This window comes from Patiria miniata, unplaced genomic scaffold, assembly GCF_015706575.1.
Source record: "Patiria miniata isolate m_02_andy unplaced genomic scaffold, ASM1570657v1 HiC_scaffold_14, whole genome shotgun sequence".
In the NCBI taxonomy this organism is placed as follows: domain Eukaryota; kingdom Metazoa; phylum Echinodermata; class Asteroidea; order Valvatida; family Asterinidae; genus Patiria; species Patiria miniata.
The window spans coordinates 443,823-464,837 of record NW_024037052.1 but is presented as its reverse complement, the minus strand read 5'-3'; the positions used below and the strand labels follow the sequence as shown (position 1 = coordinate 464,837).

Here is a 21,015-nt window from a genome sequence, read left to right as displayed (position 1 = left end):
GACGCCGGTTTTCATCGAAGTTTTTGTTAAGTAACTGTAACCTTTTTTCCGTGTGACGTCTATCGGGGAGGGGGGGGGGGGGGGTAAGGGGGAGGTGAAACTTGTGTCACCGGCGGTGGAAGCTACCCCTGCCTGGGTCTTTGGTCTGAAATTGGGATCATATCTCCAGCTTGGGATGGAGATATGTCCTCTTTGCAGGTCTTAGCCCCAGGACGACCGTTGTGAAAGTGTGTGTGGTGGGTTGCCGGCTGTTTTGTTGCGTTCTGTTCATGTCTGTCTGTTTCGTCTCCCTATTTGTCCGGGCCCACTGTGTTCACCCCTTGTTTCAGTTCCGTTCGTCTTCGTTGAATGTTCAAAGATGCAGAGTTTTGACATTTCACTAACACTTTTTGTTTCTTCCCAGTTTTCTCTTTTCTGTGTGTGCAGATTGAAGATGAAGGGCACAGAAGTAAGGTCGTCCAAGTGCAGCATTCATCTCCCACAGGTAAATGAGTAATGTTTCTCCTTGCAAAACGTCTCTGTTTTGATGCGCTTCCTTGCATTTGAATGGGCTTGCTGGATTTTAACGTGGAGGTAGACCTTGGGGTATATCTTTGGAGTTTGAGATGGCAAGTTGGACATACAGTACTTGTTGATAAAATGGAAATGTATTGGAGGTTTGATGACAGGACGTGATGTCAGAAAATTGGGATATTGAATTTACAATGTATACTTGCTCTTTTTTTCTGCCACAGGGAGCTTTTGAATGCTGCGAAGAGAGAAGACGCCGGTTTTCATCGAAGTTTTTGTTAAGTAACTGTAACCTTTTTTCCGTGTGACGTCTATCGGGGAGGGAAGGGGTGGGGGGGGGGGGTAAGGGGGAGGTGAATCTTGTGTCACCGGCGGTGGAAGCTGCCCCTGCCTGGGTCTTTGGTCTGAAATTGGGATCATATCTCCAGCTTGGGATGGAGATATGTCCTCTTTGCAGGTCTTAGCCCCAGGACGACCGTTGTGAAAGTGCGTGTGGTGGGTTGCCGGCCAAGGGCGGATCCAGGGGGGCCAAAGGGGGCCATGGCCCCCCCAAAACGAAACCAATTTTTTTTTTTTTTAATGTGACATCGCAATAAAGGCAGGCAATGAGTACACCACCATTTTTTCCTAAAAAAAAATTGGTTAAAGTGGTCAGAAATTTCCTCAGATCGCACCACAGAGCATCTATAATCCAAAAATTTTTCGGGGCCCTCACGGGCCCCGAACCCCACGCCGTAATTTTTGAGACCCACTTTTTTGGGGGGGACCAAATTTTTTTTTGGCCCCCCAAAAATTGTGTTCTGGATCCGCCCTTGTTGCCGGCTGTTTTGTTGCGTTCTGTTCATGTCTGTCTGTTTCGTCTCCCTATTTGTCCGGGCCCACTGTGTTCACCCCTTGTTTCAGTTCCGTTCGTCTTCGTTGAATGTTCAAAGATGCAGAGTTTTGACATTTCACTAACACTTTTTGTTTCTTCCCAGTTTTCTCTTTTCTGTGTGTGCAGATTGAAGATGAAGGGCACAGAAGTAAGGTCGTCCAAGTGCAGCATTCATCTCCCACAGGTAAATGAGTAATGTTTCTCCTTGCAAAACGTCTCTGTTTTGATGCGCTTCCTTGCATTTGAATGGGCTTGCTGGATTTTAACGTGGAGGTAGACCTTGGGGTATATCTTTGGAGTTTGAGATGGCAAGTTGGACATACAGTACTTGTTGATAAAATGGAAATGTATTGGAGGTTTGATGACAGGACGTGATGTCAGAAAATTGGGATATTGAATTTACAATGTATACTTGCTCTTTTTTCTGCCACAGGGAGCTTTTGAATGCTGCGAAGAGAGAAGACGCCGGTTTTCATCGAAGTTTTTGTTAAGTAATTGTAACCTTTTTTCCGTGTGACTTCTATCGGGGAGGGAAGGGGGGGGGGGGGGGGTAAGGGGGAGGTGCAACTTGTGTCACCGGCGGTGGAAGCTACCCCTGCCTGGGTCTTTGGTCTGAAATTGGGATCATATCTCCAGCTTGGGATGGAGATACTTTATACCATCTTGCTCACAGCCATTTTGAATTCACGTTCGTGTTTGTAGAACATAATGAAATTAGATGGATTGCATTTTGAAAGTGTACTCTAAATGCAACGTGCAAGTGCTACATACATGTACGCAAGCAAGTTAAGCGCATTATGACGGTTAAAAAACGTCACGGCAAAAATCAGCTGCAGCAGATATGCGCACACATTTTCGCAGAGCAAATGAAACACTCAATTTACTGTGCATTTCAGTTTGAGTGTATCGGCTTTGATAGCACACCTGTATGGAATACAGACGCAGATACAAATAGCCGTACAAAAGTTTGAGTTTTCCATAGGTTTGTGCACAAACATGGATGCGCCCATCAGCCATCACTTTGTACATCGAGTCAGCACTCTAGTAATTCAGTGTAGCTCTATGGCAGTAATGTAGTTTCTTCCTAATTGCTTCTTGAAATACGTGTTTTTGTGTTTGTGCATTGGTCATGTATTTTTGTAATACAGAGGATTTCATGTGGAAAATGTTGTTGCATTTTACCTGAATGCTATTAAAATGCATGTACATGTACATTTCCAGGTTTTGTTTATGCACTTGGAAACATGCCCAATTGCCTGAGAATTGCAATATGAAATTTTGGAACAAAAAGTAATCTTTTTAACAATAATTTTCTTTGCATTTCTGCCTGTACACAGACCCTGGAAATCAACGCCACAATTAATGCCCCTCCCCAGAAAGAACCGCACCGGCAGCAACCCCGTCAGTTCAGTCTTCAGCACACGACGCAACAAAGTCACCCAACCTACCTTAGACCTTCAGCACCGCAGGCAATATCGACACCTCGGACTCATGATGTGGTCAATTCCACGCTGGTGTAACAAGCCATTAAGCCTCAGGCATGTGCACTGGCTCTTCATGAGCCCAGTCTCTTAAACATCTCACCCATAGATTGTGTCAGCTGATGGTATTGTACAAATTGCAACATGATCAGAGAAATAGTAGTGGCAAGTTACACTGAGTGAGAGGAGGTAGTGTGAAATCACTGGTGCCAAGGTGGGCTGATGTGGACTACCATACCTCCTAACGTGGACAAGTAATACACTACTTACCCGAAATGAACCATGTTGTATTTGTTCTGTTACACCCATACATAATTCGTTAGTTCCATTGGAAGAAATTCATTGGAATTCCATGGAACATCCCTCCCATGAAATGCGTATATACTGTCATTCTTGAAGGTTGCAGTGTGGTACCACTAGCAACCCGACTTGCATGTGCAATTGTTGCATAGCTCAGGGTTTCAGAGCTAATTATGGGGTACTTCTGTCCTGGTAGCACTGACTGGTTTACGTGCCTCATGCGTGTGCCGTGTGTGCAGGGTAGCTGCTTTTGCTTCCCAGACAAACCTATGCAAGTATGAATAATGCTTTAAGCTTCACTTGTTGTTACTGTACTACCGCCTATTGTCCAAAAGACTAGTCCATGACCCAAAGTGCTAAAAGCACAGCAACTAAAGAACTACATCACTGCAACTGGAGGTCTGTGTTGATGTGGGTGCTCTTGCAGACCATTTCTTGATAGCGCAACACCAGTGTGAACATTTTGTCAAGGGGAAGATTGCAGAAGTGCAATAACAAGTGAATTTCAGTACACACAAATTGAATAAATATTGTCTTGCATTAGGAGTATATAATCAGCTGTCCGGTGTATCTGTAGGTGAGGTGTTTATACAAAGTAAATATTGACTGTTCTAACGTGTGGTACAGTAAAAAGAGTTTCACTTAGTGATCCGTGGAGTGCTATATTTTCCCTCCACTCTTCCTTGAGAATATACTTACAATATGGTATGGATCACCTTGCAATGGTATCGTTTGATTGTACCACTCATTGCAGTCAATATTAGCATACATTGTACTTAAAAGGCAGTGGTGTAGTCAAGTACATTTCCATGAGTACGAAATGTACTGGAGTATGAGTATGAGTACTGCAACACTGCTAGAAGGCATATGAAGTGTGACTCATGAGAATGTGGAGGTGCACATTGATCTATGCAAGACAAAGCTTTGCTTACTGCATTTATTCTAGCTTTATATGAACATCTTCCATATGCCCAGTGACATCTGAAACATTTTTGTCATTGACCTGACCAATCACATTGCTTTATGACTATAACAATGAACAAGTAAGGGCGTTGTTTTCTTCTCTTGCTTTTGCAAAGTTTAAGGAAAACAAGACAAGTCCCTGCATGCTTGATTGATGCGGCATGATTGTCAACATCTGACATGGTTTCTGCACATCCACGTACTCTGGTTCATATTTAACTTATGTAACTTCTTGGAAGCTTCCATCCTATTGTTCATTTGTGTCTCGGTAAACAGTCAAAATGTGGTATTAAGCGCATTCAGTTTTGCTGTTGAACCACTGTTATTAACACATTGAACCCAACTTTTTCAACAACTCAGAATATAGTATAGGTAGATTTTTCTTTAGGACATTAATATCCATGATATATATACGTATATATTTTTAAGAAGGGGCTGAAGTCCAGCACTTTTTGAGTGAGAAAGCTAGAATTGTTTTGCTTGTATCCTATTGTGTATAGCTATCCCGAGATAAGTTGTGTCTAGTTTCTGTGCTGTTATAGTTTGGTTTTCGTATATGGCACATGATGTAGGGTTTGATATTTACTTTGCTAGCTTGTGATTTGCAACTTTGCCACAAACATTTAAGATAAATATAAAGATCATAAAATGATCACTTTTTTGTTATTAATTTCATTAATCAGAAATACAGGTGGAATGTAGGTTAGCTATACACATCAATCATATTGACAAATATGTTGGTTTGTATAAAAAAAAAGGCCTCCTGTTTAAACGATATACTTAAAGTCTTTATTAGTTTAATTGTGTTGGACAATATATTTCAAATGATGTTTATTATATAAAAAAGTGATCACATAGGGAAATGGTTTCAGTAAATTATGTTTAAAAGAAATCATTTCTGCTATGCAAAATGTAAAAAAAAGGTTTAAATATTGTATGGTTTTACTTGTTTATGTATATTCATTTACTTTTACAAAATTGTGCAATTTATGAATTAATAACTGAGCTTTCAGACATTTGAGATGGAAAAAGTCAACATTGATACTAAAGGACCTAAGACAAGAAATGGGAAAATGGGGGGGGGGGGCGGAGCGTTTGTTGAATTCTTTATTTCAGTTATGCTGGTAGCTTTATTTATTTGACATGGTCCTACAGAAACTGCAATTGTTGCAATAAAGTAGTCCAAGTTATTCTTTTGCTAACTGCGAAAACTGTAAACTAATGAATGTACACATGTTTTTGTGAGAATAGATGTGGTTTATTGTAACAATGTATGGTTATATTTTGTACAAATTATCCTACTTCCCATGCATGGATGCTGTGATTATGTTCAGTAATTTAGTTGTTTTAAGTCTATTTTCTTCGGTCAAGATAGAGGTTCTGAGTACAAACAATGTGCTTTTTAAAAATGAACGAGTGATTGTTTGAATTATTGTCTGGTACAATTTATGTTGCACATTGTGACTTGCTTTTCACAGAGTGCATGTACATGTAATATATGAATTCTGTAACGTATGTACTACTAGTATGTTATGTCCAGTGGCCCTAAGAGTGAAATAACATTATGTGAGACTTGCACTTGTGCGTTTAATATCTCCATTATTTAAGTTGTCATTGAGACTCAACTAGAAAAGACTCGAGTTGAAATCGTAATCTTTTCAATGAGGGAATAAATGTGTGTGCTTGTTGGTCGATATTAAACACTGTTCAACACCGGCTTGGAGTCTGGATGATGATACTGACCGGAGCCAAAGGCAAGGGTCGTTATCAGCATCCAGACTCAACCGGTCTTAAACAAAGTGTAGAATACCGGCCAAGCACATATTTATTTCCATTCATAAATACCTCTTCGGTCAAAAAATCTAAACTTTTGGTCCAAAAGTCAAAGGAAGTTAAAACTTATAGATTTCTTACAATTTTGTTCAACAATTTTACTACACTTTTTTTTCTCGAAACGCCCATCTAGCTATTTCATGTTATGTCCCTTTACATGGGTCAACTGTCGTAGGTCAACCAGCCCTAGTGTCAACATATCTAAACTCAACTTTGATTGGCTGGCCCGTGGGGTCGCATACAATTTGCATGTTCGGATATATCAGACATTCGTAGTGAGGCTCTGTAAACATGATCGTTTGATCCTCGGACTACCCAGGAGGCTAGTTTTACCACTCAACTTGAAGCAGCTGATATTTGTATAATTAAGAGCTCAATGGTAGTTGCCCCAGTCTAGTCTTGGGAAGGTCTATGTACATTGTTTCAAGTTGAAGCTCATGAGATTGATCAGTTGACATTCATGACATTGAATTGTATAGATTAGGGATAGGCAATGTGGCAATATTTATGAGGTTGGTACCTAGACAGGCTTGTAGGGGCATCAAGGTCTGCATATGCAAACCGCCCCCCCCCCCCCCACACACACACACAAAGAAATAAAATCCACATTTTTGCTGAATATTTTTGTGAAGTAATTTGGCTCATCTATTACTTTCACCACTGCCTTTAAAAGATTACCTGCAACCATGATGCTTCAACTGAATAAAAATGACATAATAGTGCCATCCAGAGACTAATGTAATCAAGCCCCCCCCCCCTTCCTTGAGTTTGTCAAACTGCAAGTCTTACCCAATTATATGTTGGTCTGGTGTCTTTACCCCCCCCCCCCCCCTCGTGCATACATGCCTGGTATTGGCTCAACTGTGGCTTCTATTAGTGATTTCTTGATTGGTCAAAACATTCAACACGGTGGCACTGTGTGTAACAAACTAACAGACATGTATGTTGTACATATGTGCTTATCTTCAACCAAATTTGAATTCTTATACTGATAGGTTGATACATGAAACAGGCATGCAACTCAAAATTTACAAGAAAAGGAGGAAATTCCAAACCACACAAGCCTTTGTACAGTATTTTTCAAAAATTGTAATGGCATTCATGAGAAGAAAAGAAAGAAGGAAATCAGCAGATCCAAGGAAAAATTGCATGCCTGATGGCAACAACAGTGTTATTATCCCATAATGGGCCACACTGCACCACACAACGCAAGACGCTTGCTGCACGTACGTATGTGGTAGATGAAAGCTGAAACGTGACGACAGCGTGCACGTAACTGTGCATGAAGTGTGCTGGAAGATGAATTGTTAAACCCACTCACACTCATGGAACACACAAAATAAAGCGCTTGAATGCCAATCACAAATTTGTTCTGAAAGCTTGCATAGATCCTTTTAATATTCTACATTTAATTCCAAAATCCTTCACCATAAAAATAAAGTCCTTAAAATAGCCAACTTATTTTAAAAAGTATTTCACTGCAAAAATTCCAAAAGATATTAACAGTTGCATAAAATAATCTCTCTGTTCAATCCTTACTGCCAAGCATATCAATAGGGCTCACTCAATGACGGTCATCTCTTGATTGCTTATTTTACGCAATCAAGCACGCATTGCGCAGTGTTAAAAATGTTCCAAACACACGCGCTTCTTGCTTGAAATGTGTTTGAAATACGACACAGCCGATGTGCGTTATTCAGTTGATGCTCAAAATGTTGATGCATGTGGCTGGTCTGTAGGAAATGACGTCATTTGAATGAGACCTATTGATATTGGACACCAATATAAGATTGTATGGTAGAATACATGTGACTTCATTGCATACACTACTTTGTACATCTCTCCTACATTAGAACAACATGCAGGACATGACCCCAATACATGTACTTTTTGTGCATAGTTAATTGGAATAACAAGCTTGACACAAATGTTTGGAACAACAAATGGGTATTGAAGGACAACTTGCAAACTAGATGGTGAGAAGAGGGCACTATTTACCATTCTGAAATGAACAGGACTGTTCATGTAGTCATCGAGGACAAAACGTGGACATCTGCGTTTCTGCTGTCAGAATAGCAGATTGAGTATTTTTTGAATGGTTCATTTTGTTCTGCTTTCCCGCCTTTGTGCTACCATAAATGCAGAATTTACTGTTTAATAAAATCCACTGTAGTGCTTTTATGCTACCTGAAATGCAGATTTTGCTTTTCCTCCCTTGCTGGAGGGAGAAAAAGTGGACATCTGCTTTTCTCTTGTTCAAAAATCAGATCAAACCGTTTCTGACGTTTCCATTTCCTGCTTTTGTGCTACCCAAAATGTATATTTTTGTTTTTTGCTTTTCTCATTTCTTAGAACCAGAAAAGCAAAACGAACCTTTGGTAACTACCATTTGTATTCTGCTTTTGGTTAAAAGGAAAATGAAACGGTGCTTCTGAGAAAAATAAGCACCGTTTCATTTTTCTTTGAGTGTAGGTTAACAGGGTTTTTTAGGCGTTCCCCCTTAAAGAGCTTCCACATCACAAAGTTACAAAATGAAAAATGTATTGTCGGAAAATGGCCATACTTCTGTTATCTGCTCTTCTGACAGCAGAAAAGCGATGTCCACTTTGTGTCCTCCTTGGGCCTTACCATAGTGTACCCAAAGTATCGCATTTGAGAAGTCTTTGCTGTGCGCAGTAAACCCATATGTGAGCTGCACAAGCATTACTTCAATAACATCTGAACATACTGGCATGCAATTTCAGTAGTTATTGCCTCCATTTTAAACAGATTCAATTTCAAAACATTGACTATTTTGGCAGTATACATTGCCCCCACAATATAATGGAGCCTTTTCATGTCAAGGTTCCTGTGAGATAACAAATACAACAAACTCTCTCCAGTTTTAAGTAACCAAAGTAACTGTACATGTGGGCATTGTTATGTTAGTACTGTTACTATTCTACGCAGAACAACCGGCCATTCGTACTAAAGTGACAAAGTGACATCAGTTCTCACGTAGCACATGAACAAAAAGGAGCCTTTTTCTCTAAATGTTTGAAATCGTTCACAAGAACAGCGAATACAGCAGCTGAACTATCAGCATGCTAGCATCGGTGGATTTATAGGATCTCCTCCAACTGTTTCTAATCTTAAGTTGTCAGACAAGTCAATTATTAATAACATCAGACATACATGCACTGTTCTTGTGAATATCAGATTTTTGACCCAGGGTGGCAAAAAGGTTCACTTTTTCTATTCACTTGGCACAATAAAATGTTTATGCATAGGCCTTGGTGGGAAAGACAATAGCAACGAAGTCCTATGTCCAATTTGATTGAAAGTTTGATAAGGTTTCCCTGTATTCTCAAGATGTACAGTATCCACTCAGCTATAACTTCAACAGGTAAGTTGTTATGGATCTAACTTAAGATTTGGAGCAATTTTGTTTTTGCTTCAAAAAAAAAAACCCAAAAGGCACAAATATCACAAGATCCTATGCATCTTCAAACAGAGAATGAGGCTTCCCAAAGTTATAAGTCATTTGATCAAATGTGGAGACACAGTGAGGGGTGATTGTGTGTATTACTAGAGATTCCTGAGGTCTGTTTCCACGCCATAGATCAGAGCCTTGAGTTGAAGTAGCTCACTCTGCATCTTCTTTGATCTCTTAGCTGTCTGATGAATATTATGCAGCATGAACATATCACCATCTTCCCCAACACCCACTGTCACCTGTTCAGCATGGCAACAAAACAAGAAGGGTTTACATTACAAAGCACTGACAATGATCCAGGGCTAGGGATGTAGTTGATTCCATTCACAAGTCCACCACAAGTCCAGACACAAGTAATTCGTGAGTCCATCACAAGTCCAGGCACAAGATACACTGGATGCCTTTGTCAAAGCTCATTTGAATAGCTTGTGAGTTAAATTGGTGTTGGAGGACTTGTGGTGGACTTGCAGGGACTAGTGATGGACTCGACTACATCCCTGCAATGATGTCCTTGCAATCTTGATTTCAGTGACAACATCATTATGGACTAAGATGACATAACATCTCACTAACAGAATCTGCTTCTTGATTTAGTCAAGAGCACGTTTCATGGAATGCACCATTTTACTTTATATAATCGACATACAGATCGTTGTCATTTGATTGGTGGAACTCACATCATGTGGCATTCGTTATTGCTCCCATTCACGCCGGGGCTCAAAAAGTCCCATTCGCCTATGGGGAATGGGAAATACTATTGAACAGTTAGGATCATTCTTGTTCCATGACGCAGTTGTATGCAAATGCATGCTGGTGTGCGCGTTTAGCATTGCACGTAGCCAGCGTTGGGTTCAAACATTTTCGTGAAGGGGTGGTTTGGAAGAGAAAAATACATTTTCAACCAATTTTATATTGAAATAAAAGTTCAAATATCAAATGACAAGGATCTATGTGTCAGTTATATAAAACAAATATAAAAGTTCGACATGTTTTTGTACATGGTGGAAGTGTGGCCTTTATTTATGGAGGTAGTCCAGTAAAATGGCCACATATGGGGCTAAGCATGACCCAGCCTTTGGGGTACTTGTTCGCAGTGTCCGCACCACGATCTGCATGAACTGCACTATAGCTGACCAACATAGGAAAGTAGAAAACAGCAACGGACAAATGCAAACTAACAACATGACTGACATGAACAGACAATACTCCACCTTGTAGAGTTGCTTCTCAACATCCTTGAGTTGGTTTCTCAAGATTCGGGTATCATTCTTGAAACCTTCTATCTCCAGATTCCGTCGCTTCTCCATGGCCTCATACCGCTGGTTCATCAGGTGTAAACGCTTAGCAAGCTTTTCCGTCTTATCCTGTGGATAAATAACCACAAGAATGAATGGTACTAGAAACAGGTTTCGGCAATAGATCAGAAATGGCTTAAACTTTGCATGAGCAGTTGGTACTGTTTGAATATCAGAGTTTATTTTGTTCACTTTTCGATAGCAATCAGAACAATCCACTGAAGGGAATTTGAAGTCGGAATTCTATTTTTGATACATTTTGGTACCAACAAAATAGGATTACATAATAATCCTGTTTTAATCCTAAAAATGTGATAAATAGTGATATGACAGTATTCTACCAATACACACACACAAATATGTACTCATGCCATCAGTTTCTGTCATAAGTAAGTATAGGTCATGAAAAACTGACTGGACCTTTTTTTTTACGTTTTGCGTAATTTGTTTCGCTTCAGTGACTTCTAATATTTCAGCCTTCGAAAATGTCCTTCCGTTACCGAAAAAATACATATTTTTAATTTATTTTCAAAACTTGCAGTATGAATGCAATGAAAGTTATTGTGCAAAGCAAGTTTAGGTAGGCCTTCAATATGACATTATAACTGACACTGCTGTACGTATCGTTTTTTAATTACAATTAATTAAATCCCGTCCTTCCGTTACCAAATTGGTAACGGAAGGACGGTAACGGAAGGACAAATGTTATTTTTATCAAATGTAACGACATTTGTGCTCATGTTTGAAAAATGAAAATCACTGCAACTACATGCATGTATAATGCGCATTGAAAGGACATTCATGTGACCCACCTTCACAAAGCTGGTATGAGCAGGGCAAGGTGTTCATTACAAAGGATGGCACAGGCATATGTATAACATGTACATGTACAATGTACATGTATGACAATGTACCGGTACTCATACATGTATGGAGTTGTTGCAGAAAATCAAATCATTAAGTTGCTGCTATCACCATTCATGGACAATAGAGAAAGATACAATTTCTGTGAAGCCATTCCAGAAGCAAATTAAGTAAAAAATGAGATGGCAGAAAGTACCAGTGCTATTGGGCACTTTCATACAATTTACATGTGTAAGACATGTGAGGTGCAATTTTTGACAAATTAAGTTAACAACTTCAGGCTGGATGTTTATAAGATAATTATTGTTAATACTCTAAATCATTAAAATTTGATTTCAAACACTGAATTTAGAGTTCAATTAAAAGCAACACCTAAAACATTTTTTAAAGCACAATGATTCTGAAGCCATCAGTTCTACCTGTAGATGTTTTTAATGTACATGTAAGCTGGTCGCCCCTGCCCCCCCCCCCCCACCCTTTAGGTAAACCACTGAACCTACTGGTGTTATTATTAAAAGTTGTTGGTGAACATGTAACAAATATACTCAAGTGCTCAAATACTGTGTATTTAAAACTTTTAAGGATTAAGGTGATGGGTTTGAAGTCCATTTCTGTAGTTGTCTTGTGTTCGTGAATTATGTGTTTTTGGTTGTTTTCATTTTTCATTTGTTATCATTAATTAGCAGGCTTCTATCTTTATCTCAATAGTTTCTTGGGTATAATTATTTATGCCAGGTCTGCATATTGTTGATTTCACATTCAGTTACACATTTCAGCAATTTATTTCACTTGTATAATTAGTGTAAATTCACATTTTATTCATGCTATAATTGAGTAAACCTTTTGTCCTTCCGTTACCGTCCTTCCGCTACCAAATTATAATCCACTTAAGACATTGTAATTATATCACCGAAACACTTAAAGTCAAATGAAAGGTGGTATAGTATAGATAAAGCCGCAGGGATTCCATTTCCTACCTTTGAAATATAATTGCCCCATAAAATTCACAGAGTTTATGCAAAACGCGTGTAAGTTGGAAAACCCTCGTCCGTTTTACCGTCCTTCCGTTACCGACCTCATTAATATTCATAATTCATTAACGAGAGGTATGCATGCCCCCCAAAAGTGTGGAAATTGAAGGTAGCATTATAGCAATACCATTGTGACATTTGCTTGCTGTAACTAATAACAGTGGCTGTGATAGGCACATTTGAAATTTTGTTTAATGAGCGAAAACGTCCTTCCGTTACCGTGGAATTGCCCAAAAGCAGTAAAAAATTCTGAGCTCTCCATAGGTTTGTGCACAAAAATGGACGCACCCAGCAGTGTACATTCTGTACAGTAAGTTAAGTCTCTAGTCATTTTAAGCTACAGTCCATCATTTGCAGCTATCCAAAAAGTAACTGATGTAATTATCGTTGAAAAACATACTTGGTTGGTTGACAGTACTAAATTCTCTCTGAAATTATTCTTTCTGACATGCTGTCGTTTTGAAGAAATCAACAAAAGAAGGTCTTCAGACGCATCGTTGGAAATTTCTGTTAGTAGTTCGCTTTTTTATTTGGCGAAGCACGCACAAGCGTTGACACGATGCAAACGTGCGCGCAGTTGCCTTAATTCATCGTATCAGTGCATGACACCGCGTAGCTGCAATCGGCTCAATGAGAATGTGTCTCAATTCAGGCCCAATTCAAAACATGATTCAGCAACATGATTCAGCAACTTTTATTTGAAATCGAGATCCGCAGGCCCGGTTCTGTGTTTTTTTTGTCCCGTTCTGTTCACAAACTCATCTATGTTTCAAGTCACAGACCATACAGGGATGAAACTGGCCTATGGGGAAAAAATCTGAAAATAGGCCGGCCAAAATTCTGTGTCCGAAATCTGGGCTGCGCCGCAAGTACACATACGTACTATATGTACAATAAACTTCGTGTTCAATTTCTGGACATCGCCTCCTTTTTTTCTTTTACATGTACATGTAGATCCAAATGAAATTTTACGATGTGAAAAATGTTCAGTGTTTCCATAAGATTAAAAAGCCCGAATTAGGGTTGGAGTTTCTGACTCGTAATTAAAGAAATTCACATCTTACTTGAGACACGGAGAAAGTCAAGGAAAAAGTCCAAGACAACAAGTCCACTAACGCATGGTAGGTGGAACTGGAAAAAGTTTGGCATTAGGCCTGCCGTCTTTTTCGTACAACAACTGCCGGTGAAATTTGTCTTCTATGCTCTCCTCGCCTTCCTCAAGATTTTGCATGGAAGAGATCGTCAGACTAAAACCACCACGTTGCAATCATTCAGTATCATTTGTACAACACTGAATAAAGTAGATCTGCCAAAGTCCAAAATGCTCCTTATGTGCGATTACCCCAATAGTTTGATTGCAGCTTTTGAGGGGGCCATTCAGTTGTGACTTTGTAACAAGATTCTTTTGTTTTGCTAACTTTTGAGAAAAAAAATGATTTCTGAATGGAAAAGTTAGTTCTTTTTTTAAAGCAATTCAAACGAATTTGCTTGAAAATGATCATTATTGTATTGTATTTAACTTGAAATGATTTCTTTGTGCAGGAAGCTTCTCTATAATGCCCACCTCAATTTCCAAGTTCTGTGTTTGTCTCTCTTCCAGTGCATGATCTGAGATGACTAAGACGTCATCTTTGGAGACATCTAGTTGTTCCTTACATCGATCCAGCTCCTGTAGTAGACGGTCCTTCTCTGCCATCCAGACTCGCTCCTGAGATCGTCCTTCATACTTCAGCTCTAGATAGTCCTTAGTGCTGTCATACAACATCTGCTGTGTACGATGTAACCTATTAACAGAAGAATGTCCATGACAAGTGATGTATGATGGTTGAACAAGGTAGCTGAATAAAGGATACACATTCTACTTTTGTTTAAAGAACGGTAAGTGTCTTATTAGTCATTCATAAGATTTCATTTCATTTTGCGTCGGGGTGATGTAAATCAAATTAGGTTTTGCCCTTCACCGACATATAAACACTGTATACTCTCTGTGTTACCTCCCGAGTGAAAGTTGAAAAAAATCACTCCGGTCAAACCCATGACCCTCCTGCTTTCTAGTGCAGATGTCTTACCACTTGACCACCGAGCTAACGGGATCAGTTGGCTGGTTCGAATCTGATGTACATAGCAGCGGGTACTACATTAACTATTCATAAGATGGTAAGACATCTGCAATAGAAAGCAGGAGGTCGTGGGTTCGAGTCCCACCGGAGTGATTTTTTTCCAACTTTCACTCGGGAGGAAACACACTGAGAATACAGTGTTTATACATCGGTGATGGACAAAACCTAATTTGGTTTTATTAGTCAATTGACTCATGTAATTTCAGCAAGCACACACTGCATATGCCTCCATGTTATTTTGGCAAGATGTGTTGCCAACATACTAGTGTGGAAAGACTGTGGTTTCTAAAATAACTAAGATCAAAGTGCTTTACATTATTATTACCCCTGATCATTGGGCCAATGAAACATTGCAAATACAATCTCAGCTTCCTGTGGAATATGGATTTTTATTCACGAGAAAGTCATTTTAGTCATGTTCCCTGACAGTATTTTATAAACTATTGAATAGGATGGTGCCAGACTATTTTTGCATTCTAGCCTCACTTTCAATTTTTATTTTAAATGTGGCTTAAAAACATTAGGGTATGTTTAACAACAAATTTAAATTTTCATTAAAGCAGACTGGTATTAATTTGTAATTAATTTTATGTCACTGCTTTAATTTCTCTTTGCAAGTTCCAAATATGAAGATTTTACCTCGCTTTCAATTTAATATAGTCGACTCCTGAATAAAGCCCATACAGCTCGGTGTAGTCATTTCGACGCAAGGTAGCTAAAATCAATCACAATTGCGATCTCTGTTCTCACAGGTACCCATTTATTCCTGGGTGGGGCGAAGCAATGAGTGACAAAGTGTCTTGCCAAAGGGAACATGCACCATAACCCCAGGCTGGACTCGAACCCACAACCTGTAGAATGAGACCAGGGCACTCCACATATTTAGAAATGTTTTGCCAATTCATGCAACAACACAAACACCAGGTAATATAATCTATTTGAAACCCCTGCCCGTTGTCCAAACTGCACACATGTGCATTTATCTTTATTGGTACCTTCAAGGATGTAACTGGGGTCCAAGTTGCTGGAGGGCCCTAAAGGGACCTCAGTTTCTAGTAGGAGGCAGTCTTTGAGCAGAGGGGTCCATGCCCCTCATCCTCCTCCCCTATCATTAGCTATGCCACTGGGCACCTTTGTCAAGTTCATTTAAGATTATAAGGAATCAATGAAGGGAGTTCCTACTTTTCATTGAGGGAGTGAATCTTGGAGCGATCTCTCTCAATCACAGTCTGCATCTCTTCCATCCTGACCCTACGATCCTCCAGCAAGGCTCCGTCTGCTCTCTAGATAGCTCAGCTTGTTCCTTCATCTGAGATTGTAGAGCTTCAATCTGTAGCAACAGACTCTCTGGCTCTGCCTGCTGCTGGTCTGAATCAGGATGGACAGCTTTGGGCTGGGCGCTGTTGGACTGAAATGAGGATTGGAAAATATTGATGGATGGTAACAGGATCAACCTGCTGGTACAGACTCGGACAAAAGAAACCACCATTTTGGAGATGATCTGATCAATTATCGTGATTGAAGCAACTTTACTGGGATAACGTATGTAACTAAACTCACTTCTCAGGGGAGTAACTACAGGTAATTTCATCAGCTGATCAAGGAATTATCAACACACCTACCAAAAGCTGCAACAGATATATATATTTACTATTAATACTATGAAAGTAAGTAAAGTCTGTCATTAGCCAATACATCTCTGGTTTCAAAGGCATGAAACGACCGAGGATATTTTTTTATCCCCCCTGGATAGGATGCCAGTCCATTGCAGGTTACTTCCCAGCTAATATCGGTACCCATTTATACTCCTGGGTGGAGAGAGGCAAGTGGGGGTGAAGTGGCTTGCCCAAGGACACACATATAACCGGCAACTAGATTCGGACCCCTGACCCTCTGATCATGAGTCACAAACCTTAACCATATTAATGCTTAAACAAAACTTAAAATCCCATAGACCTTATAAATAGTTAATGCGATGCCCACTGCCATGTACCAATACATCAGATTCGAGCCAGCCAACCGATCCCATTAGCTCAGTGGTCAAGTGGTAAAACATCTGCACTAGAAAGCAGGAGGTTGTGGGTTCGAGTCCCAACCGAGTGATTTTTTCCAACTTTTACTCAGGAGGTAACACACTGAGTATTCAGTGTTTATACATCAATGAAGGGCAAAACCTGATTTGACATACATTGTATTAATACTATGATCCACTAGTTTATCTGACCAACAAATACTAAAAATGGGCCTGATATGGTTGGTATGAGATCTGAGGAGTGTTGGCTTTGCAATGTTTTATCAACCACCCTTTGCCTCAACCATACCGGTATGTAATCTCTACCTACCTTTTGTGTTAGCAGTAACTCTGTGTTGTGCATTCCTCCGTGTTCTGTTGTTCTGTGGTCTGCTTGGCACTTCGGCTTTTAAACCCAATATTTCACCCTCTGGAGAAAAAAAAACCAGACAGGCAAGTAAGAAGAAAACATGAGACGTCTTGGAAATTACAGGTTACACCTTCATATACCTTTGAAATCTGATGGACAGTGTGTGCAGATATATAATTGTTTGCCAGAATAAAATGCAATGTTCAAAGTTGGGTCAAAAGTCTTCTAATGCCCGACTGTAATTCATTGTAATAAACCAGTTCTGTATTTCAATGACCTGAGGTCATTTGGGATAACATTGCTGACACGATGTTAGGCGATGTTACGCGCACGACCACTCTGGTGGTAATTTACACACAAGCGTCGCGCACCCGCATTCATGCACCTTTGATCGTTCTACTATCCCGAATGACCGGTGACCCATATCGTTGTGCACATAAGCAGTTGAAATACCGAACTGGCTTATCCATGGCATTCCTTGAGTTGTTTGCTTGTTTGGAAAAGGATGAGACATTTAGGACAACTTGAAGAACTGTTGACACTTAAAATACCCAATACAAGGGAACTTGACTAGGTTTACTCTTAATAATGTTCAAATGGGGGCAGTTCCGCAGTGTCAGACGTACATTTTGGGCAATTCAACAGTGTATGTAATTGTAGTTATAATCACGGGGTAGATTTTAATTCTGATAAAACATATCAGTTAGTCACTAGTTACTTTGATGAGTCAAAGAAGAAATTATTCATCCAACTTTGTTGCTGTAGTAGAAATTGGCTCAAAACACCGGACGTACTCAGACAAATCAATTTTTTGTATTGTCATCAATTGATTTTCCATTTACAAGTAACAGCCAAACTGTTGAACTTGTTAGGGAATGTACAACATTTGCTTTTGCTGCAATGTTCAAAATAAGTGCATCTGGGGGATTAGTGTGCTATAAAAAATATTGTTAAAGGGCATGTACAACATTTGCTTTTGCTGCAATAATCAGAAATAAATGGATTTGGAGGATTAGTATGTTTTAGCAAATATTGTTAAAATGACTTGTTTCACGTTTTGGGCTTGTAGATGTTGGAAAAACCAAGAAAACCATTCATGTTCTTGTAGTCTGGTTCACAGACCCCATTTAAGATGAAACGGAGAATTTATAGACTTTGGGGGATTGTAAGATCAGAGAGGCAGTCTAGTAGGCTTGTACCCCTTCAAAGGTGTGTAATCAATTGCACAGAAAACACAGAATAACTAATTATGAAAAATTAGGAGTAGTTTTAAAAAAAAAACAGTTTTCTCCATTGCTGGTCGGCCGACCAGCGTTGGAAAAATACCATTTTTTTTTTTTAAATGTCAGCACACCAGGAGCCACGATTTTACAGGATGCTTTAGGCTGTCATTCCCTAAAGTTGAAAAAAATCACTCCGGTCGAACCCATGACCTCCTGCTTTCTAGTGCAGATGTCTTACCACTTGACCACCGAGCTAACGGGATCAGTTGGCTGGTTCGAATCTGATGTACATAGCAGCGGGTACTACATTAACTATTCATAAGATGGTAAGACATCTGCAATAGAAAGCAGGAGGTCGTGGGTTCGAGTCCCACCGGAGTGATTTTTTTCCAACTTTCACTCGGGAGGAAACACACTGAGAATACAGTGTTTATACATCGGTGATGGACAAAACCTAATTTGGTTTTATTAGTCAATTGACTCATGTAATTTCAGCAAGCACACACTGCATATGCCTCCATGTTATTTTGGCAAGATGTGTTGCCAATATACTAGTGTGGAAAGACTGTGGTTTCTAAAATAACTAAGATCAAAGTGCTTTACATTATTATTACCCCTGATCATTGGGCCAATGAAACATTGCAAATACAATCTCAGCTTCCTGTGGAATATGGATTTTTATTCACGAGGAAGTCATTTTAGTCATGTTCCCTGACAGTATTTTATAAACTATTGAATAGGATGGTGCCAGACTATTTTTGCATTCTAGCCTCACTTTCAATTTTTATTTTAAATGTGGCTTAAAAACATTAGGGTATGTTTAACAACAAATTTAAATTTTCATTAAAGCAGACTGGTATTAATTTGTAATTAATTTTATGTCACTGCTTTAATTTCTCTTTGCAAGTTCCAAATATGAAGATTTTACCTCGCTTTCAATTTAATATAGTCGACTCCTGAATAAAGCCCATACAGCTCGGTGTAGTCATTTCGACGCAAGGTAGCTAAAATCAATCACAATTGCGATCTCTGTTCTCACAGGTACCCATTTACTCCTGGGTGGGGCGAAGCAATGAGTGACAAAGTGTCTTGCCAAAGGGAACATGCACCATAACCCCAGGCTGGACTCGAACCCACAACCTGTAGAATTACCCGCAGACAACGAGTTCAATGCTCCAGACCATGAGGCCAGGGCACTCCACATATTTAGAAATGTTTTGCCAATTCATGCAACAACACAAACACCAGGTAATATAATCTATTTGAAACCCCTGCCCGTTGTCCAAACTGCACACATGTGCATTTATCTTTATTGGTACCTTCAAGGATGTAACTGGGGTCCAAGTTGCTGGAGGGCCCTAAAGGGACCTCAGTTTCTAGTAGGAGGCAGTCTTTGAGCAGAGGGGTCCATGCCCCTCATCCTCCTCCCCTATCATTAGCTATGCCACTGGGCACCTTTGTCAAGTTCATTTAAGATTATAAGGAATCAATGAAGGGAGTTCCTACTTTTCATTGAGGGAGTGAATCTTGGAGCGATCTCTCTCAATCACAGTCTGCATCTCTTCCATCCTGACCCTACGATCCTCCAGCAAGGCTTCCGTCTGCTCTCTAGATAGCTCAGCTTGTTCCTTCATCTGAGATTGTAGAGCTTCAACCTGTAGCAACAGACTCTCTGGCTCTGCCTGCTGCTGGTCTGAATCAGGATGGACAGCTTTGGGCTGGGCGCTGTTGGACTGAAATGAGGATTGGAAAATATTGATGGATGGTAACAGGATCAACCTGCTGGCACAGACTCGGACAAAAGAAACCACCCTTTTGGAGATGATCTGATCAATTATCGTGATTGAAGCAACTTTACTGGGATAACGTATGTAACTAAACTCACTTCTCAGGGGAGTAACTACAGGTAATTTCATCAGCTGATCAAGGAATTATCAACACACCTACCAAAAGCTGCAACAGATATATATATTTACTATTAATACTATGAAAGTAAGTAAAGTCTGTCATTAGCCAATACATCTCTGGTTTCAAAGGCATGAAACGACCGAGGATATTTTTTTATCCCCCCTGGATAGGATGCCAGTCCATTGCAGGTTACTTCCCAGCTAATATCGGTACCCATTTATACTCCTGGGTGGAGAGAGGCAAGTGGGGGTGAAGTGGCTTGCCCAAGGACACACATATAACCGGCAACTAGATTCGGACCCCTGACCCTCTGATCATGAGTCACAAACCTTAACCATATTAATGCTTAAACAAAACTTAAAATCCCATAGACCTTATAAATAGTTAATGCGATGCCCACTGCCATGTACCAATACATCAGATTCGAGCCAGCCAACCGATCCCATTAGCTCAGTGGTCAAGTGGTAAAACATCTGCACTAGAAAGCAGGAGGTTGTGGGTTCGAGTCCCAACCGAGTGATTTTTTCCAACTTTTACTCAGGAGGTAACACACTGAGTATTCAGTGTTTATACATCAATGAAGGGCAAAACCTGATTTGACATACATTGTATTAATACTATGATCCACTAGTTTATCTGACCAACAAATACTAAAAATGGGCCTGATATGGTTGGTATGAGATCTGAGGAGTGTTGGCTTTGCAATGTTTTATCAACCACCCTTTGCCTCAACCATACCGGTATGTAATCTCTACCT

General features: G+C 39.8%; 1 protein-coding gene and 1 long non-coding RNA gene across 3 annotated transcripts; one reads left to right on the top strand and one right to left on the bottom strand.

Moving 5' to 3' along the window:
• The first annotated feature begins 733 nt into the window (after positions 1-733).
• On the top strand, positions 734-5,706 carry LOC119721833. Of its 2 annotated transcripts, none has more exons than XR_005270308.1 (2): positions 734-792; positions 2,722-5,706. It is a non-coding gene; the product is annotated as an uncharacterized LOC119721833 (long non-coding RNA). The 2 variants fall into 2 exon arrangements; XR_005270307.1 differs by lacking the exon at positions 734-792 and adding an exon at positions 1,839-1,875.
• Positions 5,707-7,327: 1,621 nt separating this feature from the next.
• LOC119721832 (coiled-coil domain-containing protein 77-like) lies at positions 7,328-20,041 on the bottom strand (the record flags this gene model as incomplete). Its single annotated transcript, XM_038191784.1, has 4 exons — positions 7,328-9,675; positions 10,648-10,800; positions 14,191-14,410; positions 19,857-20,041. Coding segments are annotated over 4 exons (705 nt in total), but the record flags the coding sequence as incomplete, so codon positions are not given.
• Positions 20,042-21,015: the final 974 nt, after the last annotated feature.